The 10,700-nt window shown below is 40.8% G+C and overlaps 1 protein-coding gene across 1 annotated transcript; it reads right to left on the bottom strand.

The window, feature by feature from the left end:
* Positions 1-740: 740 nt before the first annotated feature.
* LOC113469044 lies at positions 741-2,798 on the bottom strand. Its single transcript, XM_026826449.1, has 2 exons — positions 2,336-2,798; positions 741-1,710 (listed from the first exon to the last, which is right to left on the bottom strand). Exons 1-2 carry the CDS (start codon positions 2,569-2,571, stop codon positions 741-743), a joined length of 1,206 nt encoding a protein of 401 aa, XP_026682250.1. The 5' UTR covers positions 2,572-2,798.
* Between the last annotated feature and the right edge of the window lie 7,902 nt (positions 2,799-10,700).

Below are 10,700 nucleotides of genomic sequence, written 5' to 3'. Positions count from 1 at the left end.
GTTGATCCCATGTGATTTTTCACGCGGAATCGAATGGTGCTACTTTTAGCACTCTCTGACTTACATTTGAGAAGTTGCGGGTTCGATACTCCCCTGTGTCAACAAATTTCTCTTTTATTTGTGAACCGTTACGGTTAAAATCTTATCTTAGAAGTTTATATTAAGCTTAGGATAAGAAATTCTTTGTAAAAAAAAATTGATACCAAATAAAACATACCTATACCTATACCTATTACCAAATAAGCAAGTGAATAGTTGATCTCATGTGATTTTTCACGCCGAATCGAATGGTGAAACTTTTAGAACTGCCGACTTACAGTTGAGAAGTTGCGGGTTCGATACTCCCCTGTGTCAACAAATTTCCCTTTTATTACATTTTTTTTTTTTATTTTCTATTTCTTTTCAAATACCTACGTATTCTGCAAATGTAATAGAAAGTCGTGTGATATTCACACCAGAATTTTTTTTATTTATTTTTTTTTTCAAATACTTACGTATTCCGCAAATGTAATAGAAAGTCGTGTGATGTTCACACCAGATTTTTTTCTCCTCAATACTTTTACACCATTTTTGAACCAGGTGCTTTAGAAAAGAACACAGAACATTAATTTACTACTGGTAAAAATTAGAAAAATTCCCTGGGCCCCAACCAAAACTTTTTTTAAAAAAAAAAAGTCCTTTTTTGCCCTATACAACTAATAGTAAAAAAGGAACGATCTTTAAAAAGTTCCGGTTGGGGCCTAGGTAGGCGGGTGAGTGATTGCAAAAACGTTATTTCCCAAAGGAGTGATAGACGTGTTGTTCTCCGGCCTGCATACCATCTGACATCGATCTTCACACATTGCCGCAACTCGAAGCACTTCCACCCCTCTTGGTATAAAACATAACCCGGTGGACTCTGGCTGACAATGTCGGACATCGGACAGCCAACTCATTTTGCCCGACTGTTCGGAAAGGACGATGTACGGACCGGGGAGAACTTGGGTGCAAGTTGAATTAGTATCTCCAATCGGAACGGCCTTGACAGTAAACCCCTTCCAAGCTCTTCCCGCCCGCTGAATGGGAACTTTGATCCGCACTACAATTTTTCCTGATGACATTGAACAGGCCGCAATAGGGAGGCCATAATACTTCCCTATACGGCTCACGGGGACCGATAGGATCCATTCCTTGGACGACAGTTGCAAAGTAAGGTTTGAAAGGTCTGCACGCAAGATGTTGGGGGAGATGATGTTGGCCGGGATTTTTTTGTTTTGACACGAACTCGCCGCAATGTTCTTCCGGATCTTGCGGATCAGTAGATCCAGCGAGGTGTATACGGAAATTATATTCCGCACCACCAACTGCTCGCGAGCCTCAATGTTGACTTCTTCCAACATCATGTTGGTCAGAGTGCTCTTAGCCCTGCCCAAGATGCCGTTAAAGTCCTTTGCTAACTCGTCAGCATTGGTGACAAGTTGGGTCAAGGCTCGATGGTCTTCATGCACAGTCGACTTCATATTGTTAATATGAGCTTCCATCTGATCCTCCGCTCTATACAACTCCTCGAACTCGTCCTGCGTGGCTACACCACAACAATGATTTAAAATCCAGCCCATCACACTGAACCGTCGTTGTTTTGATTTGAACGTATCCAGGTGCGGCTCCAAGTTGTCTAGTTGAATATTTATAGCTTTTCGGTAGTCGGAAAAGATTTTCCTGAGAGTGCAGGTGGAATTGCAATTGAGCCATAATATCGTCACAATGCTGCATAGGGTAGGCAACACCCGAGATTACCGACTTATTAACTGCTCGGTAATCAATACATAAGCGGAACGAATCTTTAGTCAATTCTTTTCTACTTACTTTCTTACCATCCACCTTCTTTCTTACCAAGATACAGGGTGAGCTGTAAGGGCTAGTGGACTCCTCGACTAAACCCCGTTGTTTGTACTCGTCGATTATTTCTTTTAGCACTTGTCTCTCCTTGAGCGACACTCTGTAAGGGGGAATTCTAACAGGAGTGTCAGATTTGATTTCCAATACTACTGGCGGAACCCTAGCATTTCCTCCTAAGTCTGACGCAAAGACGTCTAGATTCTCCTTATACCTAGTTAGAATATCTATGATATTTTGTTTCACACTATATTCTAAGGAAGAGGAAATGTCTGCTAGAGAATCAATTTTTGCCATGATGGCACTCACCGTACTGTTATCGTCCTGGGTTGCTGACTCAAGATTTGAACTAACACCTGCTTGCAGGTCTGCGACGGTCATTACCTTAGATTGACATAAGGTATCAATAATATTGCTACAACCCTGACCTGTACTATGTAAACAATTATTGTGTAGATCTGTGGAATTGCTGTAACATTGCGCCCATTTGGTTGTGTCCGGAACAATCGATACATCCTCCGGAAGGTCCTTGGGGTCCTCCCAATTCAATTCATAAACCAGGGGAACCGACGACTCATAGACGATGGCCTGGTTTTCTTCTAAGTGGAGGCCATCCCCAAGCTTCAACTGTATCTCCGGCCGAACTGACGACATGCAACCCAGCACTACAAGCAACCATACGAGCTTCATCACCATCTGTACAAAAGAAACAAAACCAAGTCAAAAATGCGAACTATTGATGCATAATCACTAACAAAAATGAATGGATGGTTTCGGTTTAAATTACCTCTCCGACTCCCAACTGGGTAAATCAAAATACAGGGAGGGGGTAAAACAAGGGACCGGATCCCTCAAAGAAATAACTAAAAAGAAAAAAAAAAAAATAATAATAAACTGCACAAACAAAACTAGTAACTACATCACGAACTGATGTCCCCCTATAAAAGAATAAAGACAAATAGAGAGAAAAAAAAAATAAACAAATAACTCAATCACACGGTGTGTAACCACTACCAAAAAATGAACAAAATTTACATTCACCACCACATAGTAAGGCAATCGGCCAAGTAATCATGCTCATGTCATCTCGAAGGTATTCTTACTCATAGAAAGAATGTAGGTAATGTTTCACAAACAGGTATGCGATAGCATGAATTCGGGTGTCAACGAATACCCCATCTCAGCAAGCCACATCCACACACATTCAAAAGAACAAACGCTTCCCAAACACACACAAACACTCAAAACAAACACACAGGCGATAACCGGTTAAATAGAGAGACAGCAAGAAAGGTAAGAAAAAGAAAAGAAGAAATATGCTGAGACAGCGGCGAACGCAAAATAAACACCCTGGCAGAATATAACGGATCATACCGTACTTTGAACTGCCTCGGAAGGGAGATCGAAAATCGACCACCTCCCACACTATACCTATACACCCCGAAACAAGTCAGGAAACATAAGGAAAAGCCAATGCCCCATGGCATGGTCACAATCTTCTAGATGACACAACACATGCTCGAATATACCGAAAAGAAAAACTATACACCTGAAACCGCATGACAAATCTACACTAATCGAACTAACATCTGTATTGCATGCACAAAAAAAAAAAATAATAAACTGGGAAACCCTACTGCGGTTTCCCTTCTTTAAACTAACGCCCCCATAAGGGTAACACAGAACCAATCATGCCCACACTGTCTATGAACCATTTGAATGACAGTAGATCTCAAGATCACACATAAGATGTCCCTGAATAATGTGATCGCTACAGACAAAAATAAAACTGCGGCCTGGAGGGCCTTGTTGCTATAGGAACAGGCCCCTGAGCTCACTCTCCACTGCCCTCAGCACCATCCATCACAAACGCAGACAATCTCCTGCAGTAGACTGTCTCGAAGTCCTATGGAATGGACAGGGATCTGTGGAGAGAGCAGAAAAACAATTATTAGTTACGGACAAGGGGCGGGTAAAATTTCTTTAGCCTCGCTACATGAACTGTGTGTTCCTTAGTACCCCGCACATCTTTGATGACATAATTGAGGTTGTCATTGAATACAACCTTTACCTCAAAGGGACCAGTCCAATGACATTGCAACTTGCGACTACGGCCCTTATAAGTACGAGGAGAATGTAACATCACCAGGTCACCCACCTGGTACTTGACCTCGGTCCTATTGCGATCATAAAGCTCTTTCTGTTTAATTTTTCCCGTATTGTAATGATTCGCCGCAATTTCCCTGATGACCCGAAGTCGGGCCACTCTCGAATCTAAATCGTCGGGGTTGTTTGCTGATAGCAAATCTACATCTACAGGCAAGTTCGCCTCGACCCCGTACAAAATAGAAAATGGAGACCTGCCCCTACTGACCTTAACTGAGGCATTCAATGTAAACGTTAAACTCGGTAAGAACTTGTCCCAGTCCTTATGATTAGGAGCTACATAAAGAGCCATCATGTTTTTTAAACTCTTAAAACAACTTTCGATAACACCATTACTCTGGGGATGATAACCAGTTATATTGATTCTTTTGCAACCTATTTGTTCCAGTAATTGATTGACACTCTTAGAAATTAGATTAGGTGCATTATCTGAAATGATATGACGCGGGACACCGTACTGCGTTACTAACTCATACAAGAACCGTGTAGATCTTTGACTATCGGGGGCCCTGCCCTGTGGGCTACTGTACTGTTGTGCTTGCATAGCTGACACATGCAGTTCACGCGGTCACCTACTACCATTGACCTACTCACAATCTCCTTAGTCAGTATTGATTTCTGTGTACTATTAATATCTGTAGGAGTAAACTTCTGATATGAGATATGAGGATTAAAAGTTACCTGTTTTCTAGCCAATTTTGGATCTTCCTCTGAATCAACCTCAAAACTATTTCTAATGTTCCTATCCCCTCTATGTGCCGCTTGACCAAAACCCTGTTGTTCATACACTCCCTCTAAACGCTCATGAGGGACGTCGTATTCCATACCTCGGCTGGGATTGAACCCACGCCCTCCTGTTTACCAGGCGAGCGCCTTGACCACTACACCACCGAGGCAGGTAAAGCTCAGTCGGAAGAGCATTAGGCTTTTAACCTAAGGGTCCTGGGTTCGATTTGTTGGACTACTTTTTGGCTGGAGTTGAACCAGCCCTCTTCCTAAGATCTCTCTATGAGAGTCGAACAGGAAGAGACATTTTTCTTGTTATGGGGTAAATCTGTTTAGGCATTACCCCATAACAAATTTACCCCATGAGGGACGTCGATGGAATCTTTCGCGCGAAAAGGGACTCGAACGTCGATGTCGCCGGATGTTAACGACAGTGTCCCGGTTCCCAAGTCCAGTCGCGCACGGTATGTGTTTAAGAAGTCCATTCCCAATAACACACCGGTCATGAGCCTCTCAATCACAACCAAATGCACGACGAAAGGGACACCCTGGATCATGATGGAGACTTCAGAAGAAAACGCAAGATGAAGAAGAATATGAAGGGATAGTGGGAGAAGGAGGATGAGAAGAAGAAAGAAGAAGGAGAATAATGAAGAATAGGGGAAGAAGAAGAAGAGGAAGAAAAAGAAAATAGGGAAAAATAGATCTTGTCATTCTTTCATTTGAAAATAGAGACAAAAAAATGCTGGTAGATTTTGTAGAAACGACATACCTACGACAAAAGAAAAATGGTGAGAGAAAGAGAAGAGTAGAAGATAAATACCTATACCTATACCTACCTACTTTTTTTTCAATTTAAAATCGAAACCACAAAAAAACGAGTCAAAGTGGTAAGATTTTTTTTTTTTAATTTCCGTTTTTTTCTTCTTTTTCTTTCTGCCGGATAAAAAAATCCATTTGAAAACGGTATCGAATTCAATGGAGATATACGAAAAGACGAACGGCGTTTCCTCCCCCTTTCCCTCCCCTCAAAATGGGAAGGAGGAGGGAGGAAGAGTTGACACTTTTTCAAATTGATCTTCAGGTTTACCTCTTGAAGACGTTTCATGACCCGTTCAAACTTACCCAGAAGCGACTCAAGACTAACCGCATGAATAGTAAAATCATCCAAAAAGATCAATAGGTCGTCTGGTTTGAAATCTGCAAATACCTCTCTCATAGCCTTTTGAAAAATGTTCGGACCGGAAGTTGTACCAAAGGGGAGGACTTTGAACTGTAGTAGCTCGTCAGGGGTACTGAAAGCAAGAACATGTCGGCTCTCCTCTGCAAGAGGAAGCTGGTGAAAACCATTTTTCAAGTCAATCGTGATATAGTACTTACTTTTAGCCAATTGAGCCATAATATCGTCACAATGCTGCATAGGGTAGGCAACACCCGAGATTACCGACTTATTAACTGCTCGGTAATCAATACATAGGCGGAACGAATCTTTAGTCAATTCTTTTCGACTTACTTTCTTACCATCCACCTTCTTTCTTACCAAGATACAGGGTGAGCTGTAAGGGCTAGTGGACTGCTCGACTAAACCCCGTTGCTTGTACTCGTCGATTATTTCTTTTAGCACTTGTCTCTCCCTGAGAGTGGAATTGCTGTAACATTGCGCCCATTTGGTTGTGTCCGGAACAATCGATACATCCTCCGGAAGGTCCTTGGGGTCCTCCCAATTCATTTCATAAACCAGGGGAACCGACGACTCATAGACGATGGCCTGGTTTTCTTCTAAGTGGAGGCCACCCCCAAGCTTCAACTGTATCTCCGGCCGAACTGACGACATGCAACTCAGCACTACAAGCAACCATACGAGCTTCATCACCATCTGTACAAAAGAAACAAAACCAAGTCAAAAATGCGAACTATTGATGCATAATCACTAACAAAAATGAATGGATGGTTTCGGTTTAAATTACCTCTCCGACTCCCAACTGGGTAAATCAAAATACAGGGAGGGGGTAAAACAAGGGACCGGATCCCTCAAAGAAATAACTAAAAAGAAAAAAAAAAAAATAATAATAAACTGCACAAACAAAACTAGTAACTACATCACGAACTGATGTCCCCCTAATACAAGAATAAGTGAGAGATATCCCAACACAAACGTTGGACAAAACTTAATGAAACGGAAACATAAACCAAAACCACCCACTCAAACTTCCAAAATTAACAAAAAGAAAATAAAGTATAAAAATAAAAATTATCATAAAAAAAACTACATGCAAAAATAGGTATGGACGTCCATAAGGGAGAAAAAAAAAAATATGCAAAAATCCTTCAACATTAAAAGAATAAAGACAAATAGAGAGAAAAAAAAAATAAACAAATAACTCAATCACACGGTGTGTAACCACTACCAAAAAATGAACAAAATTTACATTCACCACCACATAGTAAGGCAATCGGCCAAGTAATCATGCTCATGTCATCTCGAAGGTATTCTTACTCATAGAAAGAATGTAGGTAATGTTTCACAAACAGGTATGCGATAGCATGAATTCGGGTGTCAACGAATACCCCATCTCAGCAAGCCACATCCACACACATTCAAAAGAACAAACGCTTCCCAAACACACACAAACACTCAAAACAAACACACAGGCGATAACCGGTTAAATAGAGAGACAGCAAGAAAGGTAAGAAAAAGAAAAGAAGAAATATGCTGAGACAGCGGCGAACGCAAAATAAACACCCTGGCAGAATATAACGGATCATACCGTACTTTGAACTGCCTCGGAAGGGAGATCGAAAATCGACCACCTCCCACACTATACCTATACACCCCGAAACAAGTCAGGAAACATAAGGAAAAGCCAATGCCCCATGGCATGGTCACAATCTTCTAGATGACACAACACATGCTCGAATATACCGAAAAGAAAAACTATACACCTGAAACCGCATGACAAATCTACACTAATCGAACTAACATCTGTATTGCATGCACAAAAAAAAAAAATAATAAACTGGGAAACCCTACTGCGGTTTCCCTTCTTTAAACTAACGCCCCCATAAGGGTAACACAGAACCAATCATGCCCACACTGTCTATGAACCATTTGAATGACAGTAGATCTCAAGATCACACATAAGATGTCCTTGAATAATGTGATCGCTACAAACAAAAATAAAACTGGGTCCTGGAGGGCCCTGTCGCTATAGGAACAGGCCCCTCAGCTCACTCTCCACTGCCCTCAGCACCATCCATCACAAACGCAGACAATCTCCTGCAGTAGACTGTCTCGAAGTCCTATGGAATGGAGTAGGTAATGTTTCACAAACAGGTATGCGATAGCATGAATTCGGGTGTCAACGAATACCCCATCTCAGCAAGCCACATCCACACACATCCAAAAGAACAAACGCTTCCCAAACACACACAAACACTCAAAACAAACACACAGGCGATAACCGGTTAAATAGAGAGATAGCAAGAAAGGTAAGAAAAAGAAAAGAAGAAATATGCTGAGACAGCGGTGAACGCAAAATAAACACCCTGGCAGAATATAACGGATCATACCGTACTTTGAACTGCCTCGGAAGGGAGATCGAAAATCGACCACCTCCCACACTATACCTATACACACCGAAACAAGTCAGGAAACATAAGGAAAAGCCAATGCCACATGGCATGGTCACAATCTTCTAGATGACACAACACATGCTCGAATATGCCGAAAAGAAAAACTATACACCTGAAACCACATGAAAAATCTACACCAATCGAACTAACAACTGTATTGCATGCACAAAAAAAAAAATAATAAACTGGGAAACCCTACTGCGGTTTCCCTTCTTTAAACTAACGCCCCCATAAGGGTAGCACCAAACCAATCGTGCCCACACTGTCTATGAACCATTCGAATGACAGTAGATCTCAAGATCACACATAAGATGTCCCTGAATAATGTGATCGCTACAGACAAAAATAAAACTGCGGCCTGGAGGGCCTTGTTGCTATAGGAACAGGCCCCTGAGCTCACTCTCCACTGCCCTCAGCACCATCCATCACAAACGCAGACAATCTCCTGCAGTAGACTGTCTCGAAGTCCTACGGAATGGTAGAATCAGATACCGGAAAGGGTCCAGTAATATCAATACCCCAACGGTCAAAAATATCAGCACCGATTTCAATAGGTTTTAGGAGACCGGGTTTTACCTTACTGTTAGGCCCTTTCCTGTATTGGCAATGTTGACACCGTTTAATGTAGTCTTTAACAGAACTTTCCATACCAGGCCAGTAATATTTCAAGGCCAGACCCTCAAAACATTTTCTGACACCTAGATGACCACCCCCCACCGAATTTTGGTGGCGATCTTCAATGACCTTCTCCCGCAAAGATTTAGGGACCATGAGAAGGTCATTGTCTGAGTCTGGACCTTTTTTGTACAAAACACCATTCTTGATAACATATCTCCTGGCCTTTCTCCTATCTACGCTACTTACGCTGACTGGATGTTCGATGGACTTGAACAACAGAGAGAGGTCCTGATCCTCTCTCTGTAATGTAGGGAGATCTACTTCCTGAATGTTGAGCACAGGAATCTCTTCGTCATCAGCCCCCGTGTCTGCACTGTTCAAGGGATTTCTCGACAGGAAGTCGCAATTGATAGAATGAAACAATTATAGGCCAATGAACGTATACTTCCCTTCTTTTAATTAAAACACACAAAAATTAATTAAAATCACTAAATTCTTTACACGAAATAAAAATTACTCTGAGAAAATTAAAACACTTAAAAAGGGCACAAATGAACAACTTGAGTCTAAGGATGAAAATCTTTATTTACTTTATTCGCTCTTACTTGAGCCCCGTACGAGTACCGTTCACAGAAATAAAAAAGGGATTTTGGAAAACTCATGAGAAAATAAAAAATAACTAAGAAAATAAGTACCGCTCGTAAAGAAAACTAATAGACAGGCTAAAAACAAGAATTTCATGCACAAAATATGACTTACCGACCAATTGATAGAATGAAACAATTATATGCCAATGAACGTATACTTCCCTTCTTTTAATTAAAAACACACAAAAATTAATTAAAATCACTAAATACTTTACACGAAATAAAAATTACTTTGAGAAAAATGAAACACTTAAAAAGGGCACAAATGAACAACTTGAGTCTAAGGATGGAAATTTTTATTTACTTTATTCGCTCTTAGTTGAGCCCCGTACGAGTACCGTTCACAGAAATAAAAAAGGATTTTGGAAAACTCATGAGAAAATAAAAAAATAACTAAGAAAATAAAATGTTGCCGGATAGAAGAGAGAAAGAAAAAAGGAAGAAAAGGAAAGGGGTCCTGCACAACTTGAGTCTAAGGATGGAAATTTTTATTTACTTTATTCGCTCTTAGTTGAGCCCCGTACGAGTACCGTTCACAGAAATAAAAAAAGGATTTTGGAAAACTCATGAGAAAATAAAAAAAAAATAACTAAGAAAATAAAATGTTGCCGGATAGAAGAGAGAAAGAAAAAGGAAGAAAAGGAAAGGGGTCCTGCGGTTCGATTCAACGTGCCATTCTAGCGATTTTAAACTACTCACAAGCAATATATCTTGGCCTAGGTCAGTTCTTGTTTGTAAGAACTGGAATAACGAACGAGGCGATCATCTCCCTCAGTCAGCAGAAAAACAGAAACAATACAGCGGAGAAAAAGAATAAACCAAACACCTGCTCCCTCAGATTGTGAGCGAGAAGAAAGAGAAAAAATAAATAAATAAAATAATTGGTACCGCTCGCAGTCAGCAGAAAAACAGAAACAATACAGCGGAGAAAAAGAATAAACCAAACACCTGCTCCCTCAGATTGTGAGCGAGAAGAAAGAGAGAAAAAAAAAATAATTGGTACCGCTCGTAAAGAAAACTAATAGACAGGCTAAA

This window comes from Diaphorina citri, unplaced genomic scaffold (assembly GCF_000475195.1).
Source record: "Diaphorina citri unplaced genomic scaffold, Diaci psyllid genome assembly version 1.1 scaffold936, whole genome shotgun sequence".
Lineage (NCBI taxonomy): Eukaryota > Metazoa > Arthropoda > Insecta > Hemiptera > Psyllidae > Diaphorina > Diaphorina citri.
This window is presented reverse-complemented; position numbering and strand designations above follow the sequence as displayed.